At 41.5% G+C, this 22,207-nt stretch overlaps 1 protein-coding gene across 1 annotated transcript; it reads left to right on the top strand.

Moving 5' to 3' along the window:
* Positions 1–650: 650 nt before the first annotated feature.
* GPR50 (G protein-coupled receptor 50) lies at positions 651–5,453 on the top strand. Its single transcript, XM_006193325.2, has 2 exons — positions 651–954; positions 3,760–5,453. Exons 1-2 carry the CDS (start codon positions 765–767, stop codon positions 5,451–5,453), a joined length of 1,884 nt encoding a protein of 627 aa, XP_006193387.1. The 5' UTR covers positions 651–764.
* The last annotated feature ends 16,754 nt before the right edge of the window (positions 5,454–22,207 follow it).

Here is a 22,207-nt window from a genome sequence, read left to right as displayed (position 1 = left end):
CCGCTCCTGCTGCTAAGGGAGCCAAACAACTCCTGCCAGGCACCGGAGTGGGGATAAGCTCCCTACAGAATGGGGGCCCAGACCAGGGATGGAAGCCCCCCGCCCCCAGGCAGCTATCTCCTGCTCCCCGCAGAGTACAGAAGGCACTGAACTTGCAAGGGCCCTGGGATGGGATGACCCTCTTAAGGAGATCGCAAGGGCAAATATCTATGGTTCAAGGGGCCACTGGCCACCCCTTACACTCTCCTGGGGGCTTCAGACTGGCTTGGGTTGGCACTGGATCCAAAGAGGAAACCCCATGGCTCTGCTTTGCAGACAACAACGTTTACTTGCGTAGGAGTGGGAGGGAGAACTTGCTAGAAACGGATGAGCAGTGGTTGGTGAGGGGGAGGTGGATTCTGAGCTGGTCACGAAGCAAGGTACCTGAGGGACGGTGGTGGGAGGGGGAGCGGCTAGAGGGGAAGCACATACAAGGCAGTCGGAAGCAAGACGACACCTCGATGTGGATTTGTCCAAGAGGAGATGGAGATCAAAGCGGGGGTGGTCAGGAAAGTTCTGATTGGTTGGGGGGAGGGACTTTGGGTGGGGCTAGCCGCCTCTTGAGGCTTTAAAAGCTCATCGGAGCGGGGCGAAAATGCTGTCACTTGTTCTCTGACTTTCAGAGAGGTGGCAGCTTTCCCGAAGCTCCTGGAAGCTCCTGGCTACAGAGCAGGTGGTTGCTGTCCGGGCCCAGCTGGGAGAACCTAACGGTCTCCTGCAGCAACATGGGGCCTCCTACTCTAGCCGTTCCCACCCCATATGGCTGTATTGGCTGTAAGCTGCCACAGCCAGACTACCCACCGGCTCTAATCATCTTTATGTTCTGCGCAATGGTTATCACCATCGTCGTAGACCTGATTGGCAACTCCATGGTCATTTTGGCTGTGTCGAAGAACAAGAAGCTCCGAAATTCCGGTAAGCCTCTCTTCCTGCTCCCTACCCAGCGCAACCACTTCCAACCCCTAGGGCGTTAGTTTGGGAGCCTGGAATAGGGAACCCGTGGACGGGCCTTCAAACTGAACGTCCTTGCTCCCCAATTCCCTGTGAACCCGAGTGGTGATGTTTCGCTGGGGCCCCATAAACTTAGAGCTTCTCCAGGCAAATCCCGGGTCCCCGCGGTGCGCGGCAGACCGCCGAGCCCGGCCCTGTCGGGGACCTGATGCAGCGGGAGCCGGCACCCAAGCGGAGAGTCCGGTGGCCGCCCGGGGACAGCACGCCGAGCCGGATGCTGCAGAGGTGGCCGCGCCGAGGCAGCGCGGGAGGAATTGACGCGGAGGGAGCAGCAGGGTTGCGACCCGCTCCGGTAAAGTTAAGTTCAGGCGGCTGAGGCGGCGCTTGGTGGAGCGCAGCGCGGCGGCCGCGCCCAAGCCCGACCGAGCCCCCGCGCGCCGCAGCCCTGTGGCTCCACAGCGGCTCCCGGGCAGCTCCCGGGCGGCGGAGCGCAGACCCCCACGCCTGAACGTGGAGCCGAGCTCCGTCCGCCCGTCCGTCCCAGGGCGCGCGGCGGAGAGAGGCGAGCGGCCGGCTGCGCGCAGCAGGCGGTGGCAGCGACGGCGGCGGCGGCGGCGGCGGAGATCCCGAAGTCCGTAAGCGGGGTACCGGGGGGTCGCGGGACGGGGCGGCGGAAAGGTTCGGGAGCTTGGCGTCCCGAGGGGATAGAAGAGCGCAGAATCCGTGAGGGTCGCGGGACGGCTGCGGGAGAGCACAGAGGGAGGGGATGGCGGGGGCGCAGAGACTGCAAAGCCGGGACGGGGAGTGGCGGCGAGCGAGACTCCCCTTGCAGCCTGCCAGTGCCAAGGGTCGCGGGGCCGGCTGCCAGAAGGCCTGGGGGAGAGTGCGCGAGGATGCCGGGCGCTGCGACCCGTGTCGGGGGCTCGGGCGGCAGACGCGGCAGGGCGGCGTGCTGCGTTTGCAGGATGGGCGGGCGAGGGCTCCGGAGGGGGTGGGGGGGAGGGGCGAAGGGGCCCAAACTCCCAGCTCAGGCCCGGGGAGGGAGGGGGCGGCGCCTAGGGTCTCCGCCGCCAGAATCCCGGCGGCCTGGGGCCAGAGGGCAGAGAGAGAGGGGGCGGGGTCTTAGGGGGTCGGGCACCCACAGGACCCCGGCAGGCGGGGTGCGGGGGAGAGGAGGCAGCCAGTCTCTGGAGGATTATTTTGCTCAGACGAGAAATCACAAACACCACACAAATTTCTAAATGCACTGACGGACGCGCAGTCATCAAAAGTTTTCTTTTAAACTCTGATGGGTGTGTCTGATTTCTCCGCGGTCCCCTGGAGACCTGGGGCCGCACACTTGGACCTCGCCTTCTCTCCAGCAGTGTGGTCCTAAGGTGCCGGACTCCGGAGTCCACCCGAGGGGGCACCTGCAAAGCCCGTTTCCTTTCCTTTCCTTTTCTAGTTCTCCTTTTCCTTGTATAATTCAAATAAAGGTGTTTATGGTTGCTGTGGTTTTGTTTTGAAGGCCTTGCCCCCCCCCCCTCCTTTCCCGCTTTTCTACTCCGACTGCATTACTTTGAGGGAAAACCCTAGAAAGAACCTCTTGGGTAGAAAGAGCTGAGGCCGCGACTTGGCAACGCTCTGGATGGAGGCAGAAGGAGACATTCCTTTTCCGTTTTTAAAAGTGCTCGTTTTCTCCCAGGCCAAGATGACATGTAATATTTTGCCAAACCAATGCTAACTAGCAACGAGGTGTTTCCAGAGAAAGAGGGCTCTGCGCCTGCACTCGGCCTTACAAGTTTATAAAAAACGATCCTACCGCCGCCCTACAACATAGGAGTGGGGGCAGCCCGCCCCCTGCACTTTCTTGTTTAGCCCGCAGGCTCCAGTAAAGCCCTGGGCCGGGGGCCGGGAGCCCATGGCAAGGCTGTGAACATGCCGATGCGCGGCTCTGCGTGGGGACCCGCATGAAGCAGGCACTTACGTCAATCCTTGCAGAGATTTTCCTGATTTTTTCCCCTCCTTCCTCACTATTTCTAAGACTCAGTTTTACAGGGTTCCCTCTCCCCTCTCTCTCAGTTTTTACTCTTAGGTTACCTCGGAAATGGTAAGTATTTACTTGGTTAGGTCTTAGATTATTGTATGACCCCGCGGGGAAACCCCATTTAACAAAACTATGGCCTCTAGTGCCCTTGCTCGGGCATTTCTCTTTAGACATGTTTGCGTGGTAAATGCAATGGTAAGTGAGAGAGGGCAGAGGACTAATTTATTATTTTGTTTTCGGGGCAGGGGGAGATGGAGTTTTCCTGACTTTCCTCAGATCTGCCCCCCTACTCCAGTCCCCATCTTCGACTGTTTCCTACAGACAGCTTCATCTAGCTCGCCTCTACTTCCCCCACCCCGAAAAAGTTTGCATTTTGTTTTTGTTTAAAATGGTGGCCGCACACACGTCGACGGTCCCTGTGAAGGGCTCCTCAGCAGGTTTTTGTGCTTACTGCTTTCTGACATCACTTCACTTCTTTCCCAACGCAGAGATGACATTGTTTGAAAGGAAAAAACGGTGGTCAAAGTACAGGTCCCCCAAAGCTGCTAGTGCATCAGAATCACCTAGGACATGCTTGTAAATAAAAATCAAAACACAACTGTATTTCTTTAAAAGAATTCTAGAATTCCAAATAGTCGCAACTCCAGCTGGCCTTTTCCTCCAGCTTAAATTTGTAAATTTCCAAACATAACCATTTATTCTTTTCTGTCTTTCCCCCTCCCCCTCCTCGATATGTTTTTCAGGCAACATCTTCGTGGTTAGCCTCTCCGTGGCCGACATGCTGGTGGCCATCTACCCCTATCCTCTGATGCTGCATGCCATGGCTATTGGGGGCTGGGATCTGAGCCAGTTACAGTGCCAGATGGTTGGATTCATCACAGGGCTGAGTGTGGTCGGTTCTATCTTCAATATTGTGGCAATCGCCATCAACCGTTATTGCTACATCTGTCACAGCCTCCAGTACGAGCGGATCTTCAGTGTGCGCAATACCTGCATTTACCTGGTCGTCACCTGGATCATGACCCTCCTGGCTGTCCTGCCCAACATGTACATTGGTACCATCGAGTATGATCCTCGCACCTATACCTGCATCTTCAACTATGTGAACAACCCCATCTTTGCTGTGACCATCGTCTGCATCCACTTTGTCCTCCCTCTGCTCATCGTGGGTTTCTGCTACGTGAGGATCTGGACCAAAGTGCTGGCAGCCCGTGACCCGGCTGGGCAAAATCCCAACCACCAGCTTGCTGAGGTTCGCAATTTTCTAACCATGTTTGTGATCTTCCTCCTCTTTGCAGTGTGCTGGTGCCCTATTAACGCGCTCACTGTCTTGGTGGCTGTCAGTCCGAAGGAGACGGCAGGCAAGATCCCCAGCTGGCTTTATCTTGCAGCCTACTTCACAGCCTACTTCAACAGCTGCCTCAACGCTGTGATCTACGGGCTCCTCAATGAGAATTTCCGAAGAGAATACTGGACCATCTTCCATGCTATGCGGCATCCTATCCTGTTCCTCTCCAGCCTCATCACTGACGTTCGTGAGATGCGGGAGGCCCGTGCCCTTGCCTGTGCCCGTGCCCGTGCCCGCGACCAAGCCCGCGACCAAGCCCGCGAACAAGACCATGCCCATGCCAGTCCTGCTGTGGAGGAAGTGCCAATGAACGTCCGGAATGTTCCACTACCTGGTGATGCTGCAGCTGGCCAACCTGAACGTGCCTCTGACCACCCCAAGCTAGCGTCTGGCCACCCCAAGCCGGCCTCTGGCCACTCCAGGTCTGCCTCTGCCCACCGCAAATCTGCCTCTGGTCACCACAAGTCTGTCTTTAGCCACTCCAAACCTGCTTCTGGCCATTCCAAGTCTGCCTCTGGTCACCCCAAGTCTGCCACTGTCTACCCTAAACCTGCCTCTGTCCATTTCAAGGCTGACTCTGTCCATTTCAAGCCTGCCTCTGTCCATTTCAAGGCTGATTCTGTCCATTTCAAGCCTTCCTCCAGCCACCCCAAGCCTGTCACTGGCAGCCATTCCAAAGCTGCCTTCAGCCCTGCCACCAGCCACCCTAAACCCACCACTGGTCACACCAAGCCTGCTACCACCCACCCTGAGCCTGCCACTGCTGACTCTCTTGAGCCTGTTGCCACCAGCCACCCTGAGCCTGTCATCGCTGGCCAGCCTGAGCCCACCGCTGCTGACCATCCTGAGCTCACTGCCTCCTGCCACCCTGAGACCACTGCTGCTGGCCACCTAGAGTGTGATGTCACTGACCTCTCTGAGCCTGCTTCCAGCCCTGCCAGTGAGTCCTCTGAGCCTGCTGCCAGCCTGTTGGAGCCTGCCACTGCTACTGCCCCTCTTGACCCCACTGTGGTCACCACTGCCACCAATGATTACCATGAGGTTGTGGTTATTGATGTTGAAGCTGATTCTGATGAAATGGCCGTGTGAAAAGTGCTTTTAGGGGTAGGCAAGCAGTGGGTTTGTCTAGCATATGTAATGCAAAGGGAGACCCCATAGTGCATCTATACACAGACAGACACATGCAGACACTGACTCGCAGACGCGGTGTGAGCTACACGCACCTTTCAGGCATACTCCTTTACATAATGAACTCTGAAAATGTGTGAGCGTGTGCGTGCTTGCTATTTTAGACACAAAATTTCCCTGAAGTTTGGCTTCTGTTGTTCTGAGCCTCCCTTTCCTCCTGTGGTTGACTGTGAGCCCACAGTGATCCTTGAACTTGCAGAATTTGATTTTTTTCCCACTTCCCTGTCGCCCTCTCTTCCCTCTCCTCATTTCCGCTTTCTTCTCCCATCCCTTGCGGGGTGGGGGAGAAGCGCATGCGCAATGGTAAAGGTGTGCCTTCTGTGAATGTGCCCGCAGAGCTTTACGCGTGTTTAACTCTTCATTGTACTTTTATGGCAGTCCGAAAGGCAATTGCGATGAAGTACAAGTACTTGAAACAGTTTCTTTTCTAAATTCCAGAAACAAAGTATGACCCATATCTGAAGAACACAACTTGATAAGCTCTTAATAAAATAAATAGTTATGCCTATGAGATCAAATGGCAAAAGGAAAGATAATGGCCGCACCGCACTGAATTGTTTCTATTTTGTGAAAAGTCAAACATCGGTACTGATTTTTATAGTTTAACAGGAATGCAAATGATGAGATGTTTTTACCTTCTTTGTAGTTACTTACTTTTTTTCTAGTATTTGCCAGGATTTTCTTTCATTTAGTTCCAGAAAAACACATCCATCCATAAACTAGTTTCTTCCCAAACTCAAATTTATGATTGCTACGATTAATCAGTCATGCTTTTAATATTATAATTCACAACTACTCTTTACCTCAGATTTTTTTTTTTACACAGCCTGATGTTTTTACACAATCAGTTTTTGCATTTTTCTTTTTCATTCAAGAGGGAATTTGAAGTAAAAACCGGTAGCCAGGAGGGAATGGAGTACTGCCGTGGACTTGTAAAGTGGAATGCTTCTCCAAAAGCCTTTCTCTCCTACTCTGTCCCTCGGAGCCTCCTAGCTGGGGAGGGAGGTGGGGAGGAGGGCTTGTCAGCACCAGCCAAGCCCACTACACTTGGCTGAGGTTCCACAATCAACAGTATTCTGTTGTAGATGTCTTGTATCAGCACACTTGGCAGCCCAGAAAATTATTTTTCTCTAGAATTCAAGAAAACGTTGTTTAATAAAAATTTAAATTACTGATTCAAATTAACAGTTAAAGCAAAGTTTACTGTACAAAAGCTTGTCAGGATAAGTGGAAATGTATTATACTGCCTTAATTCAATACTGTATTTGTGATAGCAATTAAATAAAAGTGTTTTTGCGGCTTTGGTGTGTGATTTGTGGATAAATTTGCTTCCTCTTCCAGACTTACCTGTGGGAGAGTTGGGGGGTAGTAGAAAAGCATTCACCTTGGGGGATCAAGAGACTTGGATGCAAGTACCCTCCCTGCTATACCCCAGGGCAGATCACATGACCCCTCTCTCTTCAGCTGTGTTGCTTAGCAAACTGGCCAGGTCAGGGTGGGGTAGGGGCAGAGGAGGGCTCCCTGGGTGTGGCGTGTTCTCACTAGTGCGGTGACAGTGGATGACCTGACCTGCCTGCTCTTGGAATTCAGGACCCTGCTGCCACAGTTTCCGAAAACAGGTCTTCTTTTACCCCTATGGAAGGAGTGAAGCCGGGCCCTTGTAATGTCACAACTCCAGAGGCTCCTAGGATTAAGAAACAGAGCCCACGATCTAGTAGGGGGAAGCACAAGAGTGGGAAGCAAAAGAACAGGTGGAAATGCCCCAACTAAACTGCTACATAAAAATAAAAGTGGGTTCAGGGGGAGGGTATGGTTCAGTGGTAGATCACATGCTTAGTATGCACAAGGTCCTGGGTTCAATCCCTAGTACCTCTGTCAAAAAATAAGTAAGTAAATAAAACCCTAATTACCTCCCCTCCCCCCAAACCTCCAAAATTAAGAAAAACTTTTTAAAAAGTAGATTCAAATTAATATATGGCAGCATATCAATTTGGATAAGAAAACATATACACTTAAAACACACACATATACACAGACTCACAGAGTTATGCGTATGTAGTGGTTCTATCCCGCTTTAACCCGACCGTGAGTATAAACAGAGGTCATCTTAAGTGTTGATGCCCAAATTACAGTGGTTCAAGCCCCAGCAGAGTGACTGCCGATTCCCTGTGCAACATTTCTGCCAAGTATTCCTGGATACTTGACAAGGATGCTTACTCATGTGCTCACAAACTGCTTTACAGTCACCACCCCCTCCCCTTGTCTTCCTTGTTCTCCCTCTCTGCCCTCGCCCAAGGAGCTTTGCTTTGGGTAAGATTGCAAGTGTTCAAACTAAGTATGCTGTGTTGCAATGCTCCACACTGGGTGCAGGGTTCTGAGAGGTGATGGGAGAGAGGAAAAAAAAAAAAAACTATTGGCATTTTTTCCACTTTAGCCACTTGGCTTGCCTGCATGCTGTGACCGTCATTCCTGCCTGCCCACCTCCTGTCTTCCTTCCCTTATCCTGCCTCTCTTCACTCCCAAAGTCAAGAAGCCTCATAAACACATCTCCACAGTCGAGGGATAAAGAAATACAAGCAACTTTTAACAGCAGTTTCCCCCAGTTTCTACTCTTTTTTTTTTCTTTTTAAATGGAAATATAATGTATTTACTGAAAAGCGAAAGTTTGACAATTTTTTACATAGGTGTACGTCTGTGTAACTACCACTCTGACCCTCCAGAAAGCTCCCTTTTGCATCCTTCTAGTCAATACTCTATCCAAAGGCAACCACTATCCTGATCTCTAGCACCATACATTAATTTTATCTGTTCTGGAACTTCATAAAATGGCAGAATGCAGTATATATTTTTATATCCAGCTTCTTTTTAAAAGTAGCGATAAAATATACATAACATAAGATTTACCATTTCAACTATTTTAAGTGTGCAATCTAGTGGCATTAAGTACGTTCACAATGTTGTGCAATCATCACCACTATTCATTTCCAGAACTTCAACATCACAAACATAAAATCTGTGGGAGGTGGGTATAGCTTAGTGGTAGAGTGCATGCTTAGCAAGCAAGAAGTCCTGGGCTCAATCCCCAGTGCCTCTATTAAAAAAAAGCCAAACTTCTGTAGCCATTAAATAATAAGTCTCTATTCCCCCTTCCTCCTGCCCTATTAATTTCTATTCTACTTTCTGTCTCTACGAATTTGCCTATTCTAGATACCTAGATAAAAATGATATATATCATTTGTCATTTTGTGTCTGGTTTCTTTCATTGAACATAATGTCTTCAGGGTTCATCCATGTTGTAGCAGGTATCACTACTTCATTCTTTTTATGGCTGAATAAGATTTCATTGGATGGATACATCACATTGTGTTAGTCCATTCATCCATTGATGGACATTTGGGCTGTTTCCACTTTTCTGGCTGCTATGAACATTGATTTACAAGTATTTGAGCCCCTGATTTCAATCCTCTTGGATATATATCTAGGAGCGGAATTGCTGAATCATATATTAGTCTGGCTTCTTTTGCTCAACGTTATGTCTTTGAGATTCATTCAAGTTTTTGTGTGTATCAGGAGTTTGTTTTTTTCCCCCCATTTTTTATGTAATACTCTACAGTATGAATATACCACAATTTATTTATTGGTTCTACTACTGATGGACTTTTGGGTTGTTTCTGATTTGGAAAAACTATGAAAAATGCTTCTATAAAGATTTTTGTACATGTCTTTTAATTTAATTTTATATTGTTATACTTTTACGTATAGTGAAGCACACAAATTTTCAGTGTAGAGTTCAATGAATTTTTACATATGTATACACCTAGGTAACCACCGCACAAATCAAGATATAAAACATTCCCAGCACTTAGAAGGTTCCAGATTAATTTTGCTGGTTCTTGCACTTCATTTCAGTGGAAGCAGGTAAAATGTACTCTTTTCAATCTGGTTTCTTTTGCTCATTATTTTGTCTGTGAGATTTATCTGTATTGCTTTGGGTAGAAGCAGTCCAATTTTTTTATTGCTGTGTAGAATTGCATTGTATTGAATGTAACAACTTCTTATCAATTCTACTATAGATTTACACTTGGGGTGTTTGCTAGTTTGGAAGCTATTATGAAGAAAGCTGTTAATGAACATTCTTGTATATGCCTTTTGGTACATATATAAACTCATTGCTCTTGGAAATACACTTAGGATTGGAATTGCTGAGTCATCATAAGTATATGTGTACTTAGTTTTAGTAAGTACTGCCAAATACTTTTCCAAGGTAGTTGGAGCAGTTTATATTCTCACTAGCAACATGTGAAGAGTTCAAGGAGCTCTGCATTCTTGCCAACATTCAGTATTTTCAGCCTTTTTATTTCAGCTATTCTACTAGGTATCTACTGCTATTTCACTGTGTTTTCAATTTTTCTTTTTTTGGTATACATATTTTTATTGAAGTATAGTCAGTTTACAATGTTGTGTCAATTTCTGGTGAACAGCAGAATGCTTCAGTCATACATGAACATACGTATATTCACTTTCATAGTCTTTTTCACAGTAAGTTACTATAGGATATTGAATATAGTTCCCTGTGCTATATGCTATGAACTTTATTTTAAGTAAGTTAGTATCTGCACTTTTTGTATCTATGTTCATAAGTGATATTGGCCTGTAATTTTCCTTTTTTTGTGTCATATCTTTGTCTGGTTTTGGTAGCAGGTTAACCTTGGCCTCAGAGAATGAGTTTGGAAGTGTTCCTTCCTCCGCAGTTTTTTGGAATAGTTATGTTCCTGCTCGGCTAGTTGCTTGGTCTGAGGCATCCCAGTATGGGTGTCTACAGGGTGGTAGGTGGAGCAGGGCCAAGTCTTGAGGCTAATAAAATAGCACCTGCCAGCACCAGTGTCTGTGTCCCCACAGTTCCAGTTGCCTCCTGCCTCTCTGGGAGACTATCCAGATCAGCAGGTGGGTCTGACCCAGGCTCGTTTCAAATTACTGCTTCTTCCCTGGGTCTCAGAGCATGTGAGATTTTGTGTGGCTCTTTAAGCATGGAATCTTTATTTCCCCCAGGCCTCTGGAACCCCCGAAAGTAAGTCTCATTAGCTTTTTTTTTTATATATAAACAGTCTTTATCGATTTATAATCATTTTACAATGTTGTGTCAAACTTCAGTGTAGAGCACAATTTTTCAGTCATACATAAACATACATATAATTCATTGTCACATCCCCATTAGCTTTTAAAGACAAATGCTCTGGGGCTCATCTTCCCAGTGCAGGACCCCCAGTCTGGGAAGCCTGATGTGGGGCTCAGATCCTTAGTACCTTGGGGAGAACCTTTGTAATTATAGTTATCCTCCCATTTGTGGGTCTCCTACTGAGGGGTATGGGTCTTGACTGCATTTCGAGTTCGCTCCTCCTACCCAGGTAATTGTGGTTCCTTCTTTGTAGCTTTAGTTGTAGAAAGTCTTCTCTGGTAGGTTCTGGTCTTCTTCATTGATGATTGTTCTGTAAATAGCTGTAATTTTCTTGTGCTTGTGAGAGGAGGTGAGCTCAGCATCTTTCTGTTCTGCCACCTTGGCCTCAATCTCCAATGCTTTTTTTTTTTTTTAAGTATCTTCACAAAAGTGTGCCACCATCACCATAATCTAGTTCTCATATATTTTTATCACGTCTAAAGAAACCCTGTACCCATTATATTCATCCCTCATTACCTCCTCCCTTATGACAACCACTCATCTACTTTTTGTGTCTATGGATTCATTCATTTATTATATTTCATATTAATGGCATCATGAAATATGTGGCATTTTGTATCTAGTTCCTTTCATTTAGCACTGTTTCAAGGTGCATCCATGTTGTAGCATGGATCAGAATTTCTTTCATTTTTAAGGCTGAATAATATTCTTTTGTACATATATACCACATGTTGTTTATCCATTCATCTATCAATTAAACTTTGTATTGTTTCCACCTTTTGACTATTATGAGTAATACTGCTATGAATACTGGTGTACAATTATATGTTTTTGGATCTGGGATACTAGAGATAGAAGTGTAACATGAGTTTAAAACAAATGGAAGGAAAGAAACAATGAAGATTAGAGCAAAAATCAATGACACTGAAAATTGGAAACTGATAGACAAAATTAATAAAATGAAAAGCCAGTTCTTTGAACAGATCAATCAAATTGGTAAATCTCTAACCAGGCTAACTAAGAAATCAAGAGAGAGAATATAAATTGCTAATATCAGAAGTGAAGGACCAGTTATCACTACTGATCCCACAGACATTAACAGAATAATAAAAGAATACTATGAACACTTCTACACTTGTAAGTTTGATAACTAGATGAAAAGGACCAATTCCTTGAAAGACACAACCAGTAAAACCTAAGCAGAGAGCTTTGTGTAAGTTCAAAGCTATTAAGTCCCCTCCAGTGACCACTAGGCTTCTGGTTTTCGGAACAACTGTAGCTGTGGGGCTATTGTTTTTCAAAGCTACTGAGGAGCTAAGAGACGGGGATGGAATTAGGGCAAGTTAAAACACCACTAAACTCACTGTTCTTATCAAGATTCAGTCATTTTTCTTTTTTTTTTTTTTTTTTGAGGTGGTTATTTTTTTTATTTTTTTTTAACATTTTTTATTGATTTATAATCATTTTACAATGTTGTGTCAAATTCCAGTGTTCAGCACAATCTTTCAGTTATTCATGGACATATACACACTCATTGTCACATTTTTTTCTCTGTGAGTTATCATAACATTTTGTGTATATTTCCCTGTGCTATACAGTGTAGTCTATTCTACAATTTTGAAATCCCAGTCTATCCCTTCCCACCCTCCGCCCCCCTGGTAACCACAAGTCTGTATTCTCTGTCTGTGAGTCTATTTCTGTCCTTTATTTACGCTTTGTTTTTGTTTGTTTGTTTGTTTTTGTTTTTGTTTTTTAGATTCCACATATGAGCGATCTCATATGGTATTTTTCTTTCTCTTTCTGGCTTACTTCACTTAGAATGACATTCTCCAGGAGCATCCATGTTGCTGCAAATGGCATTATGTTGTCGGTTTTTATGGCTAAGTAGTATTCCATTGTATAAATATACCACTTCTTCTTTATCCAGTCACCTGTTGATGGACATTTAGGCTGTTTCCATGTTTTGGCTATTGTAAATAGTGCTGCTATGAACATTGGGGTGCAGGTGTCATCCTGAAGTAGATTTCCTTCTGGATACAAGCCCAGGAGTGGGATTCCTGGGTCATATGGTAAGTCTATTCCTAGTCTTTTGAGGAATCTCCACACTGTTTTCCATAGTGGCTGCACCAAACTTCATTCCCACCAGCAGTGTAGGAGGGTTCTCCTTTCTCCACACCTCTCCAGCATTTGTCATTTGTGGATTTTTGAATGACGACCATTCTGACTGGTGTGAGGTGATACCTCATTGTAATTTTGATTTGCATTTCTCTGATAATTAGTGATATTGAGCATTTTTTCATGTGCTTTTTGATCATTTGTATGTCTTCCTTGGAGAATTGCTTGTTTAGGTCTTCTGCCCATTTTTGGATTGGGTTGTTTATTTTTTTCTTATTGAGTCGTATGAGCTGCTTATATATTCTGGAGATCAAGCCTTTGTCGGTTTCACTTGCAAAAATTTTCTCCCATTCCGTAGGTTTTCTTCTTGTTTTATTTCTGGTTTCCTTTGCTGTGCAGAAGCTTGTAAGTTTCATTAGGTCCCATTTGTTTATTCTTGCTTTTATTTCTTCTAGGAGAAAATTTTTTAAATGTATGTCAGATAATGTTTTGCCTATGTTTTCCTCTAGGAGGTTTATTGTATCTTGTCTTATGTTTAAGTCTTTAATCCATTTTGAGTTGATTTTTGTATATGGTGTAAGGGAGTGTTCTAGCTTCATTGTTTTACATGCTGCTGTCCAGTTTTCCCAACACCATTTGCTGAAGAGACTGTCTTTATTCCATTGTATATTCTTGCCTCCTTTGTCGAAGATGAGTTGACCAAAAGTTTGTGGGTTCATTTCTGGGCTCTCTATTCTGTTCCATTGGTCTATATGTCTGTTTTGGTACCAATACCATGCTGTCTTGATGACTGTAGCTCTATAGTATTGTCTGAAGTCTGGGAGAGTTATTCCTCCAGCATCTTTCTCTCTCTTCAGTAATGCTTTGGCAATTCTAGGTCTTTGATGGTTCCATATGAATTTTATTATGATTTTTTCTAGTTCTGTGAAATATGTCCTGGGTAACTGGATAGGGACTGCATTAAATCTGTAGATTGCCTTGGGCAGTGTGACCATTTTAACAATATTGATTCTTCCAATCCAAGAGCATGGAATATCTTTCCATTTTTTAAAGTCTTCTTTAATTTCCTTCATCAATGGTTTATAGTTTTCTGTGTCTAATTCTTTCACCTCCTTGGTTAGATTTATTCCCAGATATTTTATTACTTTGTGTGCTATTTTAAAGGGGATTGTTTCTTTACTTTCTTCTTCTGTTGATTTATCGTTAGTGTAAAGAAATGCAACTGATTTTTGAACGTTAATTTTGTAACCTGCTACCTTGCTGAATTCTTCAATCAGCTCTAGTAGCTTTTGTGTGGACCTTTTAGGGTTTTCTATATATAGTAACATGTCATCAGCATATAATGACACTTTTACCTCTTCTTTTCCAATTTGGATCCCTTTTATTTCTTTCTCTTGCCTGACTGCTGTGGCTAGTACTTCCAGGACTATGTTGAATAGGAGTGGTGATAGTGGGCATCCTTGTCTTGTCCCAGATTTTAGTGGGAAGCTTTTGAGTTTTTCACCGTTGAGTACTATGCTGGCTGTAGGTTTGTCATATATAGCTTTTATGATGTTGAGATATGTTCCCTCTATACCCACTTTGGCGAGAGTTTTTATCATAAATGGGTGTTGAGTTTTATCAAATGCTTTTTCTGCATCGATTGAGATGATCATGTGGTTTTTGTCCTTTCTCTTGTTGATGTGATGTATTACACTGATTGATTTGCGTATGTTGAACCAGCCTTGTGTCCCTGGGATGAACCCCACTTGGTCATGATGTATAATCTTTTTATGTGTTGTTGGATTCTATTTGCTAAAATTTTGGTGAGGATTTTGGTGTCTATGTTCATCAGTGATATTGGCCTATAATTCTCTTTTTTGTAGTGTCTTTGCCTGGTTTTTGTATCAGGGTGATGGTGGCTTCATAGAATGAGTTTGGGAGTAATCCCTCCTTTTCAATCGTCTGGAAGAGTTTGAGAAGGACTGGTATGAGTTCTTCTTTGTATGTTTGGTAGAATTCCCCGGTGAAGCCGTCCAGTCCTGGACTTTTATTTGTAGGGAGGTTTTTAATTGCTATTTCTATTTCCTTTCTAGTGATCGGATTGTTCAAGTGTTCAGATTCTTCTTGATTCAGTTTTGGTGGACGGTATGTTTCCAGAAACTTGTCCATCTCCTCGAGGTTATCCGGTTTGGTTCCATATAGTTTTTCATAATATTCTCGTATGATATTCTGTATTTCTATTTTGTTTGTTGTAATTTCTCCATTTTCCTTTCTTATTTTGCTAATTTGTGCCCTCTCCTTTTTCTTCTTTGTGAGTTTGGCCAGAGGTTTGTTGATTTTATTTACTTTTTCAAAAAACCAGCTTTTGGTTTGGTTGATTTTTCCTATGGTCTTGTTAATCTCTATTGTATTTAATTCCCCTCTGATCTTTATTATTTCCTTCCTTCTGCTGCTTTTTGGGGCTTTTTGTTCTTCTTTTTCTAATTCATTCAGGTGGTGGGTTAAATTGTTTATTTGAGATTGTTCTTCTTTTTTGAGGAAGGCCTGTATCGCTATAAACTTCCCTCTTAGCACTGCCTTTGCTGTGTCCCATAGGTTTTGAGTGGTTGTGCTTTCATTATCCTTTGTCTCAAGGTATTTTTTAATTTCAGCTTTGATTTCCTCATTGATCCATTGTTTTTTCAATAAGATATTGTTTAATCTCCATGCTTTCCTTTTTTTCTCCTTTGTTTCTCTGTTGTTGATTTCCAGTTTCATGGCATTGTGGTCAGTAAAGATGCTTGAGATAATTTCTATCTTCTTAAAATTGTTGAGGTTTCTTTTGTGCCCAAGTACATGATCGATCCTGGAAAATGTTCCATGTGCACTTGAAAAGAATGTATATCCTATTTTTTGGGGGTGTAATGCTCTGAAAATATCCACCAAATCTAGTTTTTCTATTGTAGTATTTAATTTCTCTGTTGCCTTGTTTATTTTCTGTCTGGAAGATCTGTCCAGTGATGTTAATGCATTGTTAAAATCTCCAACTATGATTGTATTCCCATCAATATCCCCCTTTATCTCTGTTAGTAATTCTTGTATGTACTTAGGTGCTCCTATATTGGGTGCATATATATTAACGAGTGTAATATCCTCATCTTGTATCACTCCTTTAATCATTATAAAATGTCCTTCTTTATCTTTCTTTATGGCCTTTGTTTTAAAGTCTATTTTGTCTGAAATCAGTACTGCAACACCTGCTTTTTTGGCATTTCCATTTGCATGGAATATCCTTTTCCATCCTTTCACTCTCAATCTATATGTGTCCTTCTCCCTAAAGTGGGTCTCTTGTATGCAGCATATTGAAGGTTCTTGCTTTATTATCCAGTCTGCCACTCTGTGTCTTTTGACTGGAGCATTTAGTCCATTAACATTTACAGTAATTAATGATAGATGTGTGTTTATTGCCATTTTGAACTTATCTTTGCAGTTTGATTGGTATATCCTCTTTGTTCCTTTCTTCTTCCTTTTGTGGTTTGGTAATTTTCCTTTGTATTATCATGGATTTTATTTAATTTTTGTGACTCCTTTGTAAATTTTTGGCTTGTGGTTACCCTTTTTTGTAAATCTATCAACCCATTACTATAACTGTTTTTATTAAACTGATAGTAACATGATCTCAAACCCATCCTACTGTTAAAAAAAGTTTAAAAAAGAAAGAAAAAATATTCTATATTTCCCTGCCTCCCTCTCCCACTCTCAGTGATTTGTATGTCTTCGTTTATAATTTCATGTTTACTTTATTTGTAATTCATGAGTTATCACCTTTCCAGTTGTGCGTTTCTCATTTCTGTAGCATCCTGCTGCTTTTCTATTTAGAATAGCCCTTTCAATATTTCTTTTAACATGGGTTTAGTGTTGCTAAAGTCCTGCCGCTTTTTTTTTGTCTGTGAAACTCTTTATTTCTCCTTCTATCGTAAAGGATAGCCTTGCTGGATAAAGGATCCTAGGCTGCATCTTCTTTTCATTCAGGGCTTTGAATGTATCTTGCCACTCCCTTCTGGCCTGTAGTGTTTGTGTAGAGAAATCAGCTGAGAGCCTTATGGGGGTTCCCTTGTAACTTACTCTTTGCTTTTCTCTTGCTGCCTTTAGAATCATTTCTTTATCCTTGACTCTGGCCATCTTGATTATGATATGTCTTGGTGTGGGTCTATTTGGGTTCTTCCTGTTTGGGACCCTCTGAGCTTCCTGTACTTGGATATCTGATTCCTTCTTTAAGTTTGGGAAGTTTTCAGTCATGATTTCTTCAAAAACCTTTTCAATCCCCTTTCAGTCATTTTTCTCAAATAAATCCTCTTTGGGTTGTTGCAAGATGTAGGTTAATTTCTAGAGGTGTGAAAAAGTTGATTTTAACAGTTTTGGCAGTGTTCTCCTTGCTTTTTATAAAGAAGTATATTTTTGGAAGCCTTTACTCTGCCATTCTGAATGTACCCTCCTGCACTTTGATTTTCTTCTCTTGGGCAGTATGTCATAGAAATGATTCTGTATCAGTTCTTCATTCCTTTATACAACTGTGTAGGACTTCATTGTGCCAATGTTGCATGATTTATTGAAGTAGTCTCCTATCTATGGGCATTTCAGTTGTTTCTAATATTTTGCAATTACAAACTATGCTACAACGAACATCCTTGTGCATATGTATTTTTGGACTGTTGGAAGTTCATCTTCAAAGAGAAATTCTTAGAATTGGGATTTCTAGGTTGAAAGGTTATGTTAGGTATGGCCAGTTTCCCTCTGGAAGTGTTTTTACTGGTTTGTATTCTCAGCAGCAATGTATGAGAGTGACTGTTTCCCCACAGTCTCATCAACAAATTCTGTCATCACACTTTTAAAATTTTTGCCTGTCTGATATGTAAGAAATGGTACCTCAGTGTGGTTTTAATCAGTAGATCTCTAATTATGTACTGAGTTTGAACACTTTTCCTATATTTAAGGGGCATTTTTATATCCTTTACTTGGTCGAATTCTCTGTTCATATATTTTCCTCATTTTTCTGTTGCATTTTTGGTCCTTTGCACTCAATTTCCATTTGCTCTTTATTCTTATAGAGTTGTTAACCACAAGTCATGCCTGATATTTGATATTTTTTCTTGTGCAAATATTTCAGATCAAATTAAATGCCTTTTTCAGTGGCTATGGTTCACTTTGATTACATCAAGCTATTTGACCATGTCATTAATTGACAGTGCTTAATTCTGGTCAAAGTCCTGGAGATCAGCAACAGTTTCAGAAAGGGCTCAGAAATCTGAGTAATTTCCATTGCAGTCAAGCCAGACAGGGACTGAGATTCCACTATTGGATGAAATGCTTGTGGGAGGTTGGAGTAGAGATGGGGGCAGTTGTCAAGAAATTTTATAAGAAAATGTCAGAAATTATGAAGCATGAGCCATCATTTGTCTGAAGTAAGAGAGAGAGAGAGAGAGGTATTAAGTAAAATAAACTTTGAGCAAGGAGTGGGGATTATAACAATAAAAGGAATACTTTTAAAATGGAGGTTAACAGCCTTGGGCAGATTCACAGGAAAAAAAGAAAGGTCAAGAAAAAAAAAACTATTATCATAGATTTGATATATATTTATTGAGTATCTATTATGTATAAGACCCTCTTCTAGGCAGGTAGGGTCTATGAAAAATATAAAGATAAACAAGGGTGACTACTCTTATCTTAATTTAGAGACCCAAAACCAACAATATTGCCTTTTGTTTAAGCCATAATTTACTAAACTCCTACTATGTAATAGGGTATTACTCAAGGCAGTTTACTCCTCTTATCTCTAAGTCTCATAAAAATGCTTCCAGGTTGACATTATTACTCTTTTTTTTTTTCCCCAAGAGGAAGAGATTAAGGCCAAGAAAGTTTAGGAAACTTGTCTAGAGTCACAAAGCTAGAAAGTTGTGCAATTTGAACTCAGATCTGCTTAAAGAACATCAATATGGATTGTGACTAGTACTTGATAATGAATTCTGTGAGGACTAATCAAACCAGTTTAGCCTGAAGTAAGAACAATAACAACAGCTCACCTTATTTCCTAATTTCTGTACTGAACAATTTATCTGAATCATCATATTTAATCCTGAGACAGAATTTAAATGTTTGATTTCTCTACATTCTCTGTGACACTACTTCACTGCCTATGTTGAAATCCCAGGTTTCATCCAGGACTCCCACCTCATCGACATCCATTTGATTTCTAAATCCAGTAAATTCTGTCTGTTCAATAATACTTTAATTCATTTTTCCTTCTTAATCCTCACTTTCTTAGTTTGAACTACCATCATCTCTTAGATGGATTACTTTAAAAAGCTTCTGAACCCCTCTCCCTGCCTTTGTAATCCATTTGCACTGAGTTGAGTTTCTATTCTTTTCCTAAATTACAGATCTAAGTATATCTCTCCTCCTGTGCTCCTCCTAACCTTAGCTTAATAGTATCCCTCACTTAACCCACTCTGTATATCAGCTACATTGAACTGCCTGCTCTTCCCTGGTGATGCCTCTATTTCCCTCAATTTTCAAGACTTCTTCATGTATTAGGTTTGTTAGTCTTTCTCTTGTGGTATATGTTGAAAAAATTTTCTACCCACTTGTCAGTTGTCTTTTGACTTTGTTTACAGTGCATTTACCATGAAAAGTTTGAAGTTGTAATTAAATTTATTAGATTAATTAATTGCCTATGGAATTTGGGTCATAGTTAGAAAGGCTTTTCCCACGCCAAGGTTAAAGAGAATTTCCCCCATTTTTCCTTCTAGTTCTTGCATGTTTTCATTTTTTACATTTAACTCTCAAATCCAGTTGGAGTCTATTTTTTTGACTATTGTGTGAGCTATGGATGTAATTTTATCTTTTTCCCTGTGAAATCATCTGGGTCTGGTGTTTTTTGTGACATTGTCTCCTAATAACTTCCTGTTATATATTCCTTCTATAGAAATGGATATGTTTCAACTTTCTAACTCTAATGGAATTAATTTTGGTAACTTGGATTTCCTTAGGAAATTGTTCACTTCCTCTAGGTTTTCAAATTTGGTTTCAAATTTGTTTACATTGAGTCTCATATGATTTTTTAAAATTTCTTTTGTTTCAATGGTTATTTCCCTCTTGTCATTTTATGTATTTGTGCTTCCTTTCTCTGTTTTTTTCTTGATAAAGTTAGATAGTAGTTTTTCTATATTGTTAATCTGTGCAAAACCATACAGTTATATTTTAGACCTGCTGTTTTTCTATTCTCTTCTTCATTAATTTCTGCTTTTATCTTTATTATGTCTTTCTTTGTGCTTTCTTTTGGTTTACTTTTAAAATTATTTTTCCAGTTTTATGAGCTGAGATCTTTATTCATTTTTTTGTTGTTTCAATTTTCTAGATAAAAATGTTTAATGCACAAAAAAAATTTTCCCCTGATCACTTCTTTAAATGTATCCCACAGATTCTGATATGTAGTGCTTTTAATGATATTATTATTTTTTAATTCTTTAATTTCAGTTTGTAATTCCCATTTCACATAGAAGTTGTTTAATAGGAGATTCTTAACTTTTGAGGTACAAGAGCCTTTCTGTTTTTGTTAGCATATTCTAGTTGTGACTGCATTTTAATCAGAGAATGTTGCTTGTACCTTTCACATTTGGTGGTACTTGTTGATATTTTCTTTGTGACCTAATAAATGATCAGCGTTTGTGACTGTGCCATGGACACTAATATTATGATGTAGATTTCAACATATATTCAAAATACCTATCCTATCAATTATTGTTTCCTAATCAATATGTACCTTCTATCTCCATCCATACTGCTTTCTGCTTGATTTGTATTTCACTGAAAATGATATACTAAAGTTTCCTATTATTAGTGAATGTCTATCTATGACTCCTTGCATTCTCTGTAGTTCTTGCTTCAAAAAGGTGGTCATTGTGTCATTTGGTGCATAAATATTAAATATTATAAATACATATTAATGTGTTATCTGTTTATTTTGGACTGTGACTTTTGCATTACAATTGTCCTTTTTTGTCATGTCTACTACTTTGGGGTTTGAATTCTACACTTTCTTTCACTTTTCCATTTGCCTTGTGAACGTCTGTCTATCCCTTTATTTTCAGTCTTTTTCAATAATTTTGTTGTAAGTGTGTATCTTGTGTACAGCATATAGTTGTTATTTAATCAGCCTTCTTGAAGTATAATTTATGTAACAAATTTGCTTGTTTTAAGTATACATACCAATGATTTTTAGTAAATTCATAGTGTTTTGCAAACATCAACTACAATTTAATTTTAAAACATTTCCATCACCCCAAAAAGATCCCTTGTGGAAATCTGCAGTTACTCTCCATTTCCATCTCCAGCTCCAGGTGAGCACTGATCTCTTCTCTATCTCAAAACATTCACCTTTTTTGGGAAACTTCACATGAATGGAATTGTACAATATGTGTTTTCTTTTTTTTTTGCATCTGGCTTCTTTCACTTAGCATAAAGTTTTTGAGGTTCATCTTTGTAGCATATATCAGTGTTTCATTCCTTTTACTATTAAATAAAATTCCACTGTACAGATAGACCACATTTTGTTTATTCATTCATCAGTTGATGGACATTTAGAATTTCCACCTCTTGGTTGTTATGAACAATGGTCTTATAAACTTTTGTATACAAGGTTTTGTGTGGACAGAGGTTTTCAGTTCTCTTGGTATATATTCTTAAGAGTGGAATTTCTAGGTTATATGGTAACTGTGTGTTTAAATGAAGGTTCCAGTTTCACTCTATTCTCACTAACAGTTATCTTTCTTTTTATTATAATCATCTGAACAGTTATGTAATAATATTGTGGTTTTAATTTGGGTTTCCCTGAAGACCAATAAGTTAAAGACCTTTTTATGTACTTATTTGCCTTTTCTATATCTTTGGTTAAGTGTAATTCATATATTTTGCCCATTTTGAAACTGGGTTATTTCTTTTTTTCTTTTTGACTTGTAAGAGTTCTTTAAATGTTCTAGATAAAAAAGTCCCTTATAAGATATAGAATTTTCAATTATTGCTTCTGTTTTGTGGGTTGTCTTTTCACTTTGTTGATGTGTATTTCATGCTTTTTAATTTTGTGTATTTTTGATGCTTTGGCATCTCAGGGCCCTGCTGACTCTAGAGGGACTGCTTCTCCCTGGGGCCAGCCAATTCCTGGAGACAGTAAATGATGTCCTATGAACATGCTTTCACATACAAACCAATTACTCCAGAGTCCACACCCCCAACCAACTCTTCTGTGTGGCTCCTACACTCCAAGATACAATATTCCTCTGCTCAAATGACTCTCAGATCATCCAGAATACAGATGATAATTTACTCTGAAACTTGCAGCTGTAAGATT

The sequence above is a fragment of the Camelus ferus genome, chromosome X (assembly GCF_009834535.1).
Source record: "Camelus ferus isolate YT-003-E chromosome X, BCGSAC_Cfer_1.0, whole genome shotgun sequence".
Classification (NCBI taxonomy): domain Eukaryota; kingdom Metazoa; phylum Chordata; class Mammalia; order Artiodactyla; family Camelidae; genus Camelus; species Camelus ferus.
This window is presented reverse-complemented; position numbering and strand designations above follow the sequence as displayed.

Excerpts from the sequence above, each read along its gene's own strand:
- GPR50 (XM_006193325.2), top strand. The coding sequence starts at position 765 with ATGGGGCCTCCTACTCTAGCCGTTCCCACCCCATATGGCTGTATTGGC. Across the intron at positions 955-3,759 it reads CAAGAAGCTCCGAAATTCCG|GCAACATCTTCGTGGTTAGC; the intron begins GTAAGCCTCTCT and ends TATGTTTTTCAG.